This window comes from Crinia signifera, chromosome 6 (genome assembly GCF_055691185.1).
Source record: "Crinia signifera chromosome 6, ASM5569118v1, whole genome shotgun sequence".
Lineage (NCBI taxonomy): Eukaryota > Metazoa > Chordata > Amphibia > Anura > Myobatrachidae > Crinia > Crinia signifera.
This window is the reverse complement of record NC_139222.1, coordinates 106,421,065-106,439,052: the sequence shown is the minus strand read 5'-3', so window position 1 is coordinate 106,439,052 and position 17,988 is coordinate 106,421,065. Positions and strand designations below refer to the sequence as shown.

General features: G+C 45.3%; 2 protein-coding genes across 5 annotated transcripts in view; both read right to left on the bottom strand.

The window, feature by feature from the left end:
* KCNQ2 (potassium voltage-gated channel subfamily Q member 2) overlaps window positions 1–17,988 on the bottom strand; it is a 99,422-nt gene that overhangs the window by 39,712 nt on the left and 41,722 nt on the right. For all 4 annotated transcript variants that reach the window (XM_083146755.1, XM_083146754.1, XM_083146757.1 and 1 more), the window contains exon 8: window positions 2,926–3,020. In XM_083146755.1, the coding sequence (XP_083002881.1) occupies window positions 2,926–3,020 (95 nt within the window). The remainder of the gene's footprint in view (window positions 1–2,925; window positions 3,021–17,988) is intronic.
* Window positions 5,078–8,710, bottom strand: LOC146007030 (uncharacterized). Its single transcript, XM_083145428.1, has 4 exons — window positions 8,632–8,710; window positions 7,924–7,999; window positions 7,216–7,291; window positions 5,078–6,493 (listed from the first exon to the last, which is right to left on the bottom strand). Exon 4 carries the CDS (start codon window positions 6,490–6,492, stop codon window positions 5,554–5,556), a length of 939 nt encoding a protein of 312 aa, XP_083001554.1. The 5' UTR covers window position 6,493; window positions 7,216–7,291; window positions 7,924–7,999; window positions 8,632–8,710; the 3' UTR covers window positions 5,078–5,553.

Genomic DNA, 17,988 nt, shown 5'->3' with positions numbered 1-17,988 from the left:
TATATCCATATTTGCCAGTCATGAGATGGACACCTTCACCTAAGCACCTCTCTAATAGTGAAATGCCCTACCCCTATTAGTAGTAGGCTTGTTATATGTTATGGGCACTGACCAATAAAGGCAACATTCCCCTGCTGCTATTGGCCAGTACGGAGAGATCTATGAAACCATCTAAAAAGGTAACATGTAGAAAAGGGGTCTTACAGACATTGTGGTCTACATTTCGAGGGAAATTTACTAAGGTGGGTGTTCTTATTCACATGGAATTTTGCTATGGGCAACCAATCTGATACTATCAATATATTCTAGAAAGTGCTAAATAAATAGGCACCCCCCCCCACCCCCCAGCACACATCTATGCCCCCTTAGCCCCATTGCGGTGCTTTTAGGGTCTAATCCCTCAATTTCCATATTTCTCAACCTTGCACCCATAGCAGTGTCATTACTCCCTTGAACCCCACTTTCCATGTGTCTTTGAATTCTGCCCTCCCCCCTTATAGCAGTGTTATCAGCTCCCACACCCACATGTCCGTCCGTCCGTCCGTCCGCCCCCCCCCCCCCCCTCCCCAAAACAGTGTCATATGCCCCTGGGCCCCCACTTTCCAAAGGACCCACCCATAGCAGTATATTTAGCCCCCTGCCCTCCTCTCCATACCCCCCCCCCTTTCCATAGCAGTGAAATTAGTCCTCTTCCTTCAACTGCAGCTCTGAGGGCTTGGCCTAGCTTTCTTCTCTGCTCCTGTCAGTGCTTAGCCCCACCATGCAGAAAGCCAAAGCAAAATCACTTCTTGTGAGGATGAGCACCGGCTGTGTGCAGCTGCTGCAGCCTCTCAACATATATCCTTTCTCCTCCTGGCTGTGATAGCAGAGCTGGCCGGCTCTGCTCTCCCTCCCCCAACTCTTTCATTGCAGGGTCCCATCACCTCTCCCCCCCCAACCCGTGCTCTGGTTTGCAGGCCACGGGGAACAACTCTGGCACAGTGGCACGCGGGTCATGAGCTGAAGACCGCTGATGTACAATTTGCCCATAACTACCATTCATCGTGTTACAGAATGAACTTGATAAATCATAACTGAATGTTTGCCATGGGCAATGTCTCCAGTTTTCCCTCTTTACAAAGTTTGTTCCATCTCCCACTTAGAGAGGGAGCAGATCACTGTCATTCTGATATTTGGGGGATGTTTGCATATTAAACTGGCTATTTGGAGTAACACACAGACACACACATGGGCTGATCCTTAATCACATGCAAGTGGCTGTACTTGGGTGCAGCCATGTAACCCAGATTAACTACGATATGCTAAGGTACAACTGTCACCGTTAGTACCAGTACGTGCCACAGCTGTGCCCTCAGAAACAGGCTTCCCCTCCTTATACACTGCATGCCAACCATTTCCCTCCCCGAAATGCGTACATTTTACATAAAGACAGGCATTAGGTCAGTGGTTAAAGGTATATTCTGACGGAACCGAAGTACAACAAGAGCATTTTGTGGGCACATTGCTACAAACTGTGTCTGAAAGGGCTGTGCATGTGCAGTATGCCTGTTGGGAGGGAATGGACTTGCTGGTACTAAACCCTGATGCAAGTTGTGTGCTGAGGATGATGACAGCTGAAGACGCATTGCATTCACCAAATGTCTCAGTCACACTCATTAATGTAAGTAAAGTCTGCAACTGATTTACAATAAATATTCATTGTATGGACAAATCACTTAAAAAAAATGTAAGTATGTTTACTACAGGGGACAGCTATTCATTTGTTTATTAGTGTTGTTTGGAAAGAGAAAAATAATATATATAATATATATATATGAGCAGTTACTTTAGTAAGTATTAGACTCACTAGTTACTTGCCCATCGAAATGACAGAACATCATAACAGTAATATCAGCTGGGTTTGCAAGCCAAAACAGAGCAACAATGTAATTGCTCTGCCAGGCGCCATCTAGTGGCTGCCGATGCGCACAACACTTGAATTATCCCAATTGAATTACTCTGCCAGGCGCCATCTAGTGGCTGCCGATGCACACTACACTTGAATTATCCCAATTGAATTACTCTGCCAGGCGCCATCTAGTGGCTGCCAATGCGCACAACACTTGAATTATACCAAATGAATAGCTCTGCCAGGCGCCATCTGGTGGCTGCCGATGTGCACAACACTTGAATTATACCAAATGAATAGCTCTGCCAGGCGCCATCTAGTGGCTGCTGATTCGCACAACACTTGAATTATCACAATTGAATTGCTCTGCCAGGCGCCATCTGGTGGCTGCCGATGTGCACAACACTTGAATTATACCAAATGAATAGCGCTACCATGTGCCATCTAGTGGCTGCGGAGGCGCACAACACTTGAATTATCCCATAGAGGTGAGGAGCAGCATTAGCCCTTTTATTATATAGGATTGTGTACTGCGAATTTAGTATATACTGTATGGACCTAAAATGTCCAACCTGGCAGTTCATGTTGGCACACGCACTTTAATTCAGCTGGAAATCCACAGTATAACCACGTCTTCTTGAACATTTTGAAACACACACTAGACTTACATCTTGTATTTGTATCACTGCCCATGAGCATATATATATCTCACAACTTGGTGAAAAGTTACCTATAATCCATTGGTGCCTGAGCCGTCTTCATATGTTGATATGACACAACAAAATGCTACGAACAATGGGAAGGGTGGGGAGGTCAAATGAAAAGAAAAGAAAAAGGGCAAATGAAAAATAAAGAATAAAATTAATGCAATCATAACAAGGAATTCATAAGGATGTATAAATGTGGAATTCAAATTAAAAACAAACTTAAAATCCATAAGATATTAAATAATGTGATTTATGACAAAGCACTGCAAGAATGTGAGGAGAATGAATTGTTGGGAAATGTGATTGGAGACACGGCTTCCAGACAGCTACCTGTACATTGGCACAGTGACGGTGCGTTCATAATAGTGCCACGTAGAGTGCAGGTCCATGCGAGACAAGTTGGTGGCATAAAATCTCCAAGATGCCTGTGAAGACAGATAATCAAAGGTTAATATTATCAAAACATTTTTAAGTTCTAACTATACTGTTTCACAGTCTAGGGCGGGATATTATTTCCTGATTAAAGATGAGATGCCTAGTCAGAGTGAAAGCAGTTTTATGGACTGAGCAAAATATTACCCAGAATTCAGCTCATCTAGCCAATAAAAGCCAGTAAGACCAGTGTGGCACTTCAAATAGGCTGCATTAGTAGTGCCATATAGTACTATAGTGATAGCAAAGCTGGCATAGTATGACAGCATCGCACCAATGCACAAACAATATTTCCTTTAGCAGACCAGTATTATTTCAAGCAGGTAAGAGGCACATTTCTAGAAGCAGTCATATGGTTGGGTACAGTACATGTCTTTTTCCACTCAGCCAAAATGGATGACTACAACTCCACAACTCTGTGGACAAGAGCATTTCACGAAATAGTCAATGTAATAAGAAGCTTCATTCACACTAAACAGATACCTACAATAAAAACGCCACAAATGCCACAAATGTCCAGTTAGTCTCAATCAAGCCTCAATCAATGTAACCCATGAAGGAGGTTTAACTGAACATTTTTGCAAGTAACTGGGATTATTATTATTATTATTATTATTATTAATAAAGAGAAACACATTTTGATGATAATGTATAAGTTTTTACAGAAGTGAAATACATTGCAAATGCCTTGCCTAAAGAGTGCCTTCATAAAGAAAGTTGCTTTTATGCTTTTTTCTTAATATCACTTCTTACTTATTTTAATATTATGTAGTCGTTTTGTAAAACAATTGGGGTCTTGGTTATTTTGGTTAGTTACTGTAACTGTTATATTTGGTACTTGTTTCCTAGCACGGCCACAATCGGGATTGGTCGCGGCTCTTATTTAGTGCACTTTAAGGGCCGCGATCACCCCCGACGGACGCGATTCTCTTGATTTTTTCCAATCTTGTGTATCGTGTACCATGCTTCAATTACCGCGACACGACCGACGCGATAATTGAAGATTTTCCTGAAATCGGGTGGATTACCAGATATCGGTCCCATCGGGAGCACTAAATGACAGGATTTATTGTCCCCGACGCGACCGACGCGATAATTGAAGCATTCACCGATATCGGGTGTTTTAACATATATCGGTCCCATCGGGAGCACTAAATGTCAGTATTCAATGCCCCCGACGCGACCGACGCGATTTTTTTATCAAAAGCAGCCATTTTATGGTTTTACATGGCTGCTTCCAATACAACCCCACATTTACACCCACATTTACAGGCTGCTTCCAATACAACCCCACATTTACACCCACATTTACAAGTTGCACCCTATTTTTAACTCCACCTCAACTATCGGTCCCATTGGGAGCTTTCTTTTATCGAAAGCAGCCATTTTATGGTTTTACATGGCTGCTTCCAATACAACCCCACATTTACACCCACATTTACAAGTTGCACCCTATCTTTAACTCCACCTCAACTATCGGTCCCATCGGGAGTACTGAATGTCAGTATTCAATGCCCCTGACGCGAGCGACGAAATGTTTTTTATTGCAAGCACCCATTTTTAATGTACACACTATTTAAAACTACACCTGAACTATCGGTCCCATCGGGAGCACTGAATGTCATTATTCAATGGCCCTGATGCGAGCGACGCAATGTTTTTTATTGCAAGCACCCATTTACAATTTACACACTATTTAAAACTACACCGGAACTATCGTTCCCATCGGGAGCACTGAATCTCATTATTCAATGGCCCTGATGCGAGCGACGCAATATTTTCTATTGCAAGCACCCATCTCATGGTTTCACATGACTGCTTCAAATTTAAACACACATTTACACCCTAAATAATAAATGACACGACACATGATAATAGATTTCAACACTTTTATTTAAAAGTTGATTTTTTTTTACGTTTTCTTTTTTGTAACGTATTGAACTACATTTTTTTTTTTTTCCTTTATTTTGTTTTTTACGGGAAAAAAATTGAAGAACAACATACAAAAAAATAAATAAATAAAAATATTATGTTTTTTTCTTTTTTTTTTTGTCTTTTTTTTTGTCTTTTTTGTATTTTTTAACAATATAACTGTCATTTTATTTATATTTTTTGTCATTTTTCTTTTTCATATTTTTTTTTCTTTTTTAACAATATGAATTTCTTTCAGACACAAAATACAAACTCAGAAGAAGTTGATCGATCAGTACAAAGAGAATAGATGCCTGGCTATCACAACCAGGCAAATCGAAATGAGGCGTGGGAAGATCACGGCACACTCCAAAACAGTGCCCACTAATGCAAACAATCACATGAATCCAAAAGAAGTTACAAATATGCAGAACAGTGGTTAGTGAAGGAGCAAAACTAGTACAGCCATCGCAAAATTCAGGAAGACCGCACTGCAACGTTCACCAACCAAAATTGTAGTACATGACTAAAAACTTATTATTGTAGAGTACTCAGAAAGGAAGAGAAACAAGAACATTGCTGCCAAATTATAAATTAAAAGTCAAATTAGCCGAATTAATAATTTGAATAACGCTCTTCGCCTGGGGTGGGGGGCTGCACATTCCGCAATGCGGAGTACACAGCACCAGGCAAAGTCGAGGGATCAGTGGGAGGTGGCATAGGGGGTCCCGGCGCATAGTAAGGGGCAGGCGGAGGAGCAACCGGCGCACTGAACATGGGGGGGTGATGTGGGTGTGGGTGTGGTGGCTGTCTGTGCGCATTGCGGCATGACGTTCCGTTGCAGTCAGCACAGATATCATCCTCTGCTGCCTGCAACATCAGGCCATACAGCACACGCTTAAAGTGGTGTTGGGTTGATCCTTTCCACTTTCGCATTTCTGCGCAGACATGATTCGTGAACATTTTGCAGTCATCTGAAGGATTGTTTACTGCTTCCTCCTTGTATGGGCAGCAATATTCCTGGCCGGTAGCAGCAGGTCTTGTCGCCCGTCTCCTTCTACGCCTCCTGGGGGGAGCTGATGAGGTGCTCGCCACCACAGGAGGCGCCACCTCCGACAACGACTCACCCTGCTGCGACGACTCAGAGGGAACTGCTACGTCAGCACTCTCCTGTGCAGTGGATGAAGAGTCTTCATCCGTAGCAGTTCCCTCTGCTTCCCTCCTTCCTTGCTCCTCCACAATAAAGAGCATACGGTCGTAGTACCACAACTTCGGCTGGTACACATCTGCAGGGTCAGTTCCTGAAGATCGCGACTGCTGGACCCGATTGTGCTCCTTCACCAGCACTGTCCGCATATTAGTGAACTTCTTTCGGACCCACGTGACGTTTGCATTAGGGACACGTCTCAAAGCGTAGGCCGAGATCTTCCCAAAGGCCTCATTCCTCTTTGCCTGGTTGTGAAAATCTATGTGATCTTTTCGCCACAGACATCTATTCTCTTTGTAGAGATCGATCAACTTCTTCATGATGTTTCTATCAACCTCACGGGCCATTCTGTAAAAAAAAAAAAAAAATTAGGTTTACACTATTAAAATGAACGCACTGCACTGTTATTCATTAACACACTACAAAAAAAATAAAAATATTTACCTCAGTCAGTAGCAGGTGTAAAAAAAAAAAGAGTTTTAAACTAATTCCCTTAAACGGCCAAAAAAACACAATCAAACTGAAATACAATCCGCAAAAAAAAAAAAAATTTTATCTGAGATATTGATAGCATATGATATAATAAATGCAATTTACACCACATTTGACAACAGAAGTAATTATATATTTGTGTCCCTCCACCATACACACGCACCCGAAGCGTGACGAGCGCAGCGAGCCCCGCGAGGGGACACGGATACCTTCACAGGTAAGCGCGTCCCCTGGCGGGCTTCACAGGTGTCCACATCACCACGGACACCTGTGAAGCCCGCGAGAGGACGCGCTTACCTGTGAAGGTATCCGCGTCCCCTCGCGGGGCTCGCTGCGCTCGCCACGCTTCGGGCTCGGTGGCTCGCTGCGCTCGCCACACTATTATATTCTCAACTCCACGCCGACGTGGATAGTAGGGCATGAAAAGGTCGGAGGACGCGTACCGCCGCCCCTCGCGGGGCTCGCTGCGCTCGCCACGCTTCGGGTTCACGTGGATAGTGGGGCTGGTACACTGTGAAAAAAAGTCATTTTAGGTACATTAACAAATTATTTAGAAGCACAATTTAAGCACAACTTACATTATTCTGTTCAAAGATGGAATTGGCTTCCAAAATATTCAAAATTATTATTTTTCAGATTCACCGATAACCGCAACTGCAATTCCACAAAACAGATAAAAAAAACATCAATAATCAAAATGGAATGACATACAAATCCACCCCCACTATCCACGTGAACCCGAAGCGTGGCGAGCGCAGCGAGCCCCGCGAGGGGCGGCGGTACGCGTCCTCCGACCTTTTCATGCCCTACTATCCACGTCGGCGTGGAGTTGAGAATATAATAGTGTGGCGAGCGCAGCGAGCCACCGAGCCCGAAGCGTGGCGAGCGCAGCGAGCCCCGCGAGGGGACGCGGATACCTTCACAGGTAAGCGCGTCCCCTGGCGGGCTTCACAGGTGTCCACATCACCACGAACACCTGTGAAGCCTGCGAGAGGACGCGCTTACCTGTGAAGGTATCCGCGTCCCCTCGCGGGGCTCGCTGCGCTCGCCACGCTTCGGGCTCGGTGGCTCGCTGCGCTCGCCACACTATTATATTCTCAACTCCACGCCGACGTGGATAGTAGGGCATGAAAAGGTCGGAGGACGCGTACCGCCGCCCCTCGCGGGGCTCGCTGCGCTCGCCACGCTTCGGGTTCACGTGGATAGTGGGGCTGGTACACTGTGGAAAAAAGTCATTTTAGGTACATTAACAAATTATTTAGAAGCACAATTTAAGCACAACTTACATTATTCTGCTCAAAGATGGAATTGGCTTCCAAAATATTCACAATTATTATTTTTCAGATTCACCGATAACCGCAACTGCAATTCCACAAAACAGATAAAAAAAACATCAATAATCAAAATGGAATGACATACAAATCCACCCCCACTATCCACGTGAACCCGAAGCGTGGCGAGCGCAGCGAGCCCCGCGAGGGGCGGCGGTACGCGTCCTCCGACCTTTTCATGCCCTACTATCCACGTCGGCGTGGAGTTGAGAATATAATAGTGTGGCGAGCGCAGCGAGCCACCGAGCCCGAAGCGTGGCGAGCGCAGCGAGCCCCGCGAGGGGACGCGGATACCTTCACAGGTAAGCGCGTCCCCTGGCGGGCTTCACAGGTGTCCACATCACCACGAACACCTGTGAAGCCTGCGAGAGGACGCGCTTACCTGTGAAGGTATCCGCGTCCCCTCGCGGGGCTCGCTGCGCTCGCCACGCTTCGGGCTCGGTGGCTCGCTGCGCTCGCCACACTATTATATTCTCAACTCCACGCCGACGTGGATAGTAGGGCATGAAAAGGTCGGAGGACGCGTACCGCCGCCCCTCGCGGGGCTCGCTGCGCTCGCCACGCTTCGGGTTCACGTGGATAGTGGGGCTGGTACACTGTGGAAAAAAGTCATTTTAGGTACATTAACAAATTATTTAGAAGCACAATTTAAGCACAACTTACATTATTCTGCTCAAAGATGGAATTGGCTTCCAAAATATTCACAATTATTATTTTTCAGATTCACCGATAACCGCAACTGCAATTCCACAAAACAGATAAAAAAAACATCAATAATCAAAATGGAATGACATACAAATCCACCCCCACTATCCACGTGAACCCGAAGCGTGGCGAGCGCAGCGAGCCCCGCGAGGGGCGGCGGTACGCGTCCTCCGACCTTTTCATGCCCTACTATCCACGTCGGCGTGGAGTTGAGAATATAATAGTGTGGCGAGCGCAGCGAGCCACCGAGCCCGAAGCGTGGCGAGCGCAGCGAGCCCCGCGAGGGGACGCGGATACCTTCACAGGTAAGCGCGTCCTCTCGCGGGCTTCACAGGTGTCCGTGGTGATGTGGACACCTGTGAAGCCCGCCAGGGGACGCGCTTACCTGTGAAGGTATCCGCGTCCGCTCGCCACGCTTCGGGCTCGGTGGCTTGCTGCGCTTGACACACTATTATATTCTCAACTCCACGCCGACGTGGATAGTAGGGCATGAAAAGGTCGGAGGACGCGTACCGCTGCGCTCGCCGCGCTTCGGGTTCACGTGGATAGTGGGGGTGGTGTTAACAATTGTGGGGGCCATTTCACACTTCAATTACCAACCACTTTACATGCAAATTACTATAAAGTAGACACAGCATACTGCCTGCTGCACCATTTCAATAACAAGCACAACACACCTCAAACTGCTCTATTTAACAAATATGTACCAAGAAATCATTACAGTCTATGTCACCATGCATTACTATCAGAAACAACAGACTATTTTGTATGTATTATAACACACAGTACATCATTTCCAGGCACATGATATACATAAACCTGTGTAATCCATATTATCATTATTGCCTTGACACTAAAGTCATACACTTCATAAACTACTGCACATAAACACTTTATAGCTATTTAGATAAGCACTACCCCTTGAACATAAGCATTATCCACTCTATACAGCCAATGATAAACCTCTAATCCTCAAACAAATGATATATGAAGGACACATGTATAACCACAGTAAGCACCCCTACCCCTCCAAACCCCCCCCCCCCACCCTCCTAAGCCTGTATATATTGTTCACAAACCCAAAGGCCCACCTATGCTCAGTAAGTCTGTAAATCTACTTACTGTTTTGTGCAGGGGCAGGGAGACAGACACAGCTGCTGCGTAGCGCTCACTGATTACCATCAAAATGGCTGCTGATGTCCTTCCCCAGAGTGCTTTTGGCGCGTTTTTTCCGGCAGGCAGAAAAATCGCGTCGGTCGGGCGGTGATGTTACGCTCACGACAATGCATAAGACCGACCGACGCGATATTTCTTTGTATATTGACGGTGTAGCGCGTTATACAGGGAGTTACTTCAAAATTGATCGGTCGCGTCGGTCGGAGCCATTGTAAAATGCTCCCGACGCGACGGACATGTTAAGAACAGTATTAAGCACTGTATAGTGCTTATACTGATCGGTCGCGTCGGTCGGAGCCATTGTAAAATGCTCACGACGCGACGGACATGTTAAGAACAGTATTAAGCACTTTATAGTGCTTATACTGATCGGTCTTGTCGCTCGGAGCCGTTGTAAAACGGCCCCCGACGCGACGGACATGTTAAGATCTTGATTAAGCACTATATAGTGCTTAATCAAGTACATGTCACGTCGGTCGGCAGCATTGAGCTGTTAAGCTCACAGTACATTGCGGCCGACGCGATATGCTTTTAAACATGTCAACATGTGTATCATGTTGACATGTCGACTAAACATGTCAACTTAAAGTTGAGCATGCTTAGTATGCTTAAAAAAAGTGGTTCTCTGTGTCCAAACCATGGTGAGGGCCCCAAGCCCCAGAAGCCTATGACAATTATAATGTTAATAACCCACACAGGCTTCTTGGGGTTTGCTGCGCTTACCACGATTTTAACTTAGTACTCCACTACACTCACCGCGCTCCAAAAATTATTTGGATAGTGGTGGTGTGACTCCATAGCATTCATCCATCACAAGTCATTCACCTGAGACAAGAAACAAAAGTGTTTTAAAAGCATTTTTGAAAATTTACTTTTGAATTGAAAATAGAAAAACTTCAATGGCAAACAAAACATATGACATCAGCATTAATGGGGGACACAGAAATGGGGGTAATTCTCAAGAGTCCTTGGGCAATAAAGTCAGGGCAATTAGTATGCGGGCAAAAGGATTCTCTTGTCCCAGGCTCTTCCGCCACATGAACTCCTCCAGATAGCTCTGGAGCATATGCCTGGCGGTGCCCCTGTGGCGTTTATTCCGCCACTTACATGCCCCCCACATCCGTTCAACATTCTGGGTATGTACCCCTGTTGTAGGGTCTACAAAGTTATAACGGTGATTGACCTGGGCATGTTCATATCCTGCAGCATTCAGCTGGGCTGTACTGTAGGCTCTCCAGCAGTCAGTGTACACATGAGAGCCCGGCTCCACAAACTGCAGGATAGCTTGCATGAGGGTGTTGGCGTCCCGAGTGGCAACCTTGGTGGCGAAACATTGGCCAGTTTCTCTGCATATGCCACCAAATACCCATTGCTGGGGCAGTACTCGGCCAACATTGGCTTGCCTTTTGACGAAGAGGGTCTCATCCACCTCGACAATCATGCCGGGACCTCCGATCCGGCGCTGCGGCTGCGCCATGAGGTCCAGCAGGCAGGCCTCCCTCATATACTTGTTGTACAGGACAGCCGTCTTCTTAGAGAGGGACAAATTCTTCTCGCAGTAGTCAATGCTGGTATATTCCTGCACCCAGGAAAATATGAAGCGGACCAGCGTTGCGAAAGGCAAACGACAGCCAGGAAAGAACAGTCCTGCTCTCAGACTCCTCTTCAAACGGCAGTCCCTCACGTTACAGCGCCACATGGTCTCCTTCAAATTCAGCCGCATCGGATGACCATTGTCGCATGTAGCCTCTGATGGCAGCAGATGATGGCGCTGCAGAAACGCCACTGCCTCCTCCTCACTTGTAGGCAGTGAGAACATATTCACCTCAGCCATCTCAGAGGTCTTGAAATCACCCACAGAGCACTCCACAGCAGACCAATCCACAGCTCAGGACTAAAGATCAGCACGGCTCAGGGTCAGGATCAGCAGAAATCAATCGCAGAATAATCAGGATCAGCAATAATCCACTGGAACAGCAGCAATCCGCAGCACAAGGCTCACGAACAACAGCAAATAGTATTCAAAGCACAAGATCAATCAGGGAGATATCACCAGCAAAGGATCAATCAGCCAAGAAATCACCAGCAACTGAATACACGTCTCACTCCTACCGAGACAAACCCACAAAGGCAGTAGGGGAAAAAAGAACAGAAGGGGCTGTCAAAGTAAGGGGCCGGACTATCACAATAAATATTGACATTGATGCTGTAACTGAGCAGATTACAGAGGGAAGATTTCATATTGACATAGAAACACACACTCCAACACATTAAAACATATGTTACTAGGTAGATTTTATAGGGGGTCGGACTATATAGATTAATTGGGCCTATTAAAATGGGCCTAAACAGCGGGAAAATCGTTGGGCCAATGGGACAGATGAAAATCGTGTGCATCGTGAGCATTGGGGGGTTTAACTTAAACATGCGACGCGACCGACGCGATTTAATAGAGAGATCGTGAGAAAAGAAGTAAATCGGTAGTATCGCGTCGGTCGGGGGTACACAATTAAAAGGGCCACGACTCAATCAACAAGATGCCGATATGAAAACCGACGCGAAAAAAACACATCGTGAGTACATAACTATATCGGGGGTATCTTATCGGTCGGGAGCATCGTTACCATACAAAAAAACCACCGATGCGACGCGATGCTCAAGACTCTCAAGATTGATATCGGTGTGGCCGTGCTAGGAAACAAGTACCTTATTTTATTATGTTGCTATGAGTGGCAGTTATTAGTCATTGTGTGTACCACTTCACGGTCTGTTCTAGAAACTGGGACGGGACATAATTGTAAGACATAATTCTAACATTTATTTAGGACTGTCATCTGTGTATAGTCCATTAGAACCTATTCACATTTTCTATACATTATCCCAAATGTCATAAAAATCAAAAACTAAATGTGTCATTTCTTTCCCTTTTTGTTTAGAGTTCATGTCTATTTATGTATATTTCACTCAAGCTTCAGTAATATACTGTATAGGAGAAATGCTGTGACTGTTTCTCATCTGCCAGCCATAGAGCCCATCTGTCGGGGATGCCTCCCCTAGGGAGTCTCACCTTGGGTGGAGTGTCATATATATACTGGAATGTAGGTCGCTGGGAATGTTAATGTTCTTAAAAAGGAAGCTTTGTAATTGTATTTGATTTTAACAGGCTTTGGTCCCAATTGATACCCCTTCTTAGTAGCACAGGACATGCAATGGCAACCACGCCTTTAGGTCTAGAGGGCCTTTGTCTTATATAAATCCACCAGTTCTGCACACATTACCCTCCTCAGTAAAAAACAATATTGTGCCATTTGGCTATAGAAAGAGTGGTGCATGTCATAAGTTTTGGTTGGTTGTTGGCATTAACCAATTCAAAGCTTCTAATTACTGTTGTACAGTACCTGATCCCACTACATCTCATTGAACAGAGGCAGCAGCAAGATGAGAAAGAGTGCATGATCTAATGTGGCAGATGTGGTATTAATTATTAATGAGGGATAGTTTATTTCTTTAGTTTATTTAGTAACAGTTTCTTATATAGTGCACACATATTCCGCAGCGCTTTACAGAGATTACTTGAACATTCAGTACCTACCCCAGTGGAGGTTACAATCTATATTCCCTACCACATGTACACGCACACACAGACATTCTAGGGTTAATTTGTTGGGAGCCAATTAACCTACCAGTATATTTTTGGATTGTGGGAGGAAACCGGAGTACCCGGAGGAAACCCACGCAAGTACGGGGAGAATATACAAACTCCACACAGTTAGGGCCATCGTGGGAATCGAACCCATGACCTCAGTGCAGTGAGGCAGTAATGCTACCATTACACCATCGGTAGTTGCACATAAACATGAAAAATGTTTATGGGGGGGTATTCAGTCCTGGGTCATGACTGTCGATCTGTCCCGACAGCCATGATCCTCGCCCATTTTCGTTTTGCTCGACAGCATATCGCCAGGCGGGATTCAATGTTCCACTTTGCAATTGTCGAAAAGAGGGCGTGTCCGTGTAAACGGCCGTGGACTGTCGAGATTCGGCCGTGATCATGACCATTCATGGCCGTAATCGACAAAACAGGCCCTACAGCTTTCAAAGGCGGTCCCGTTCTGTCGATCTGCTTCTTCAATGCTGTCAGGCAAGACAGCATTGAACAGGAGCCCACCACTATTTCCCCCAACGAAAATAGTGGCAGGGATTGAATACCCCTCTATGACTGTACCCAGCTATGAGTGCAAAGTGCAATTAACCTTAGGGGCCCTAGGGCACAGGTAACAGGGCCTCAGACTAGCCAGTGTAATGGATAATAGGGTGATGCCTGTGATGCTGGGACCTTTAGTCCACATGTAAAAAACACTGTTATATTCCACCTTTGGTTAAGTGAAAATCATAAAAAAAGAATCATATCTGCATATATTTTGAGACAAGCCAAGGCAGGTAATATGAATCAGGGAATAATTCAGATGGCCTCTCAATGAGTAGTATTCCCCACATTACATTGTATGGGCTAAGAAAGCATAAGCCATTGCTATATTTTGCAAACAGAGCAAACAGACTCCAGTCTGCTCAGGAACACAGACAATGGACATACAGTAGAACTGAATAAAATAAAGCGACTGAAGATAGATAAAGTATTGCTTGTTCTCTAAAACATTCTAAATTGGGCTGGACAGATTTGATGGTATCCCTGAGAAAAGCTAATAAACAACTGGATAATAGTGATACAGGTTGAGTATCCCTTATCCGAATATCCGTTATCCAAATTATTCAGAAAACTACACATTCTAGAAAGTGATTTTTTTAAAAGCACTACTGGGGACATCTGTAACAGCACTACTGGGGACATGATATGTAACTGGCACTACTGGGGACATCTGTAACAGCACTACTGGGAACATGATATGTAACTGGCACTACTGGGGACATCTGTAGCTGGCACTACTGGGGACATCTGTAACAGCACTACTGGGGACATTATATGTAACTGGCACTACTGGGGACATCTGTAACAGCACTACTGGGGACATGATATGTAACTGGCACTACTGGGGACATCTGTAACAGCACTACTGGGGACATTATATGTAACTGGCACTACTGGGGATATCTGTAACAGCACTACTGGGAACATGATATGTAACTGGCACTACTGGGGACATCTGTAGCTGGCACTACTGGGGACATCTGTAACAGCACTACTGGGGACATTATATGTAACTGGCACTACTGGGGACATCTGTAACAGCACTACTGGGGACATGATATGTAACTGGCACTACTGGGGACATCTGTAACAGCACTACTGGGGACATGATATGTAACTGGCACTACTGGGGACATCTGTAACAGCACTATTGGGGACAGGATATGTAACTGGCACTACTGGGGACATCTGTAACAGCACTACTGGGGACATTATATGTAACTGGCACTACTGGGGACATCTGTAACAGCACTACTGGGGACATTATATGTAACTGGCACTACTGGGGACATCTGTAACAGCACTACTGGGGACATGATATGTAATTGGCACTAAATATGTGCAAGAAAATGATTGCTTTGTTTCATGTTTTGAAACCTTGTTTTATGCAAACATAAAATATATTTGATTGTATATCATGTGTTTGATGTTGTTATACAACATAAATGCAAGATACCTATGGATAAATCATTGAAATATAAAAATATTCTGAAATACTGAATAATCCGTTATCCAAAATTCTTCTGGCCCCGAGCATTTTGGATAAGGGATAGTCAACCTGTATTTCAAATTAATTATGTGATACTTGTTTCCTAGCACGACGCCACCGATTTTAATTGTATTGTTAGTGGCCGCAAAAATCGCGTCGATCGCATCGCATGCCAACCAAATTGCATGCGATGCGATCAACGCGATCTACGCGATTTTTACAGTGGAATCAATGAAAAATGGTCCCTGAGACCCAATTGTACATTGATTTCAATGTAAAAAGCCCCCAAACCCCCCATTTTAATAGCAAACCCCCCCTGATGGGTGAAATGGCTCTCCATTGTTAACGCCACCCCACTCTTGATGCCAACCCGAAGCGTGGCAAGAGCAGCGAGCCCGCGAGGGGTGGCGGTACGCGTCCTCCGACCTTTTATACCCCCACTATCCACGTCAGCGTGGAGTTGATTTTATATAGTGTGGCGACCGCAGCGAGCCGGAAGCGTGGCGAGCGCAGCGAGCCGGAAGCGTGGCGAGCGCAGCGAGCCCCGCAAGGGGACGCACATAACCTCACAGGTATACGCGTCCCCTCGCGGGGCTCGCAACGCTCGCCACGCTTCGGGCTCAGTTCGCTCGCCACACTATATAAAATCAAATCCACGCTGACGTGGATAGTGGGGGTATGAAAAGGTCAGAGGACGCATACCGCCGCCCCTCGCCACGCTTCGGGTTGGCGTCAATAGTGGGGTGGCGTTAACAATGGGGGGGCATTAACTATACTTAATACCCATGAGGGGGCATATACAATGAGAAATTGGCTATATTGTTCCCTATGTAAAATCGGGTTGATCGCGTCGCGTCGATCGCATTGCATGCCATTATAATGGCATGCGACCGACACGATCAACCCGATTTTAACTTTAAAAGTCATTTAACATTGTTCTCTATGGGAAAATTGCGTTATAATGGGCCGCGATGGACGCGATCAACGAGATTTTCTCTTTACCGGCAATTAAAGCTGGTAATTGACAGAAAATCGCATCCATCACGTCGATCGCATGCCTTAAGTACCTTAACTTAAGGCATGCGATCAACCCCGACGGGCACCGTGCTAGGAAACAAGTACCAATTAAGTTGCACAAATATATTCAAGCTTCTTCAGGCCAAGTTTTTCAGAGTGGATCTCACTCGTGAATGTCATTGTAGAGCATGAACGATATATGTATCTAGTAAGAAAAACAGGCGCTAAAATTTACCATATTTGGACCAGATGGCTGGAGTCAGCCTATGTGTCCTCACACCAATCCACGTAGAGCACTATGACCCTTATTCTGGCTCACACGCAAAGGCAAATTCCTTCTCAAATGGACAAAACCATGTGCACTGCAGGTGGGCCAGATGTTTTTTTTGTTGTTACTGAAATATTTAGTATTTTCTTTATTTTACCATTCTTATTTTTTGCTATAGTTACTGTTTTTAGTTAAAGTCTGGTAAGTTTTTTTTTTTTCTCTATAAGATGTTCTATATAAAATTGATATAAGTATTTCTGTATTGACAGTGTTGACAGTGCGTTTACTGTCTTTTGATATACTAAGTTATATTTAAGATCCATCATTAAGCTGGGTACACATCTATACAATCCCTGTTTTCTTGCAACCGTTTGACCGACCATAGACGTGTTGGACCGTCCACAAACAACAGCCGATACGCGCGTACACACCTGTACAATTTTACTTGCGACATCCGATGTACTCCCGTCCAAACAGTCGCAAGAAAAAGGTTGCAAATTATCATAATGGGCTGGGTTAAGGGCATACCAAAACAAAGAGGCGTGAGTACAGAACCTAAACAAAAGTGATTAATTTTTTACAACAGTACTGGCTGTGCAGAGAACAGCAGTCTATAAAGACGGGGTACGTGTCTACAGTCAGCCGGCAGGGTGAATATTGACAGATATGGCAAACTGCTATGAAGACGGGGGAAAGCGTCTAGTCAGCTGGCAGGGTGACTATGGACAGATACATCAAACTGCTATGAAGACGGGGGAAAGCGTCTACAGTCAGCTGGCAGGGTGACTATGGACAGATACGGCAAACTGCTATAAGACGGGGGAAAGCGTCTACAGTCAGCCGGCAGGGTGACTATGGACAGATACGGCAAACTGACTGTAGTCGTGTACCCCGTCTTTATAGCAGTTTGCCGTATCTGTCCATAGTCACCCTGCCGGCTGACTGTAGACGCTTTCCGCCGGTCTTTATAGCAGCCGGCAGGGTGACTAGGGACAGATACGGCGACCTGCTATAAATATGGGGTGCATGTATATTATGATTAATTCTTTAAATATACATGGGGAGAGGTGAACGCTTCTTGTGCTGTAGGAGAGATCATGCAGCTACAGAACGCCCACATGGGCATTCCAGCTTTGGCAGTATAATCGCAAGAACGGC

Excerpts from the sequence above, each read along its gene's own strand:
- LOC146007030 (XM_083145428.1), bottom strand. The coding sequence starts at position 6,492 with ATGGCCCGTGAGGTTGATAGAAACATCATGAAGAAGTTGATCGATCTC.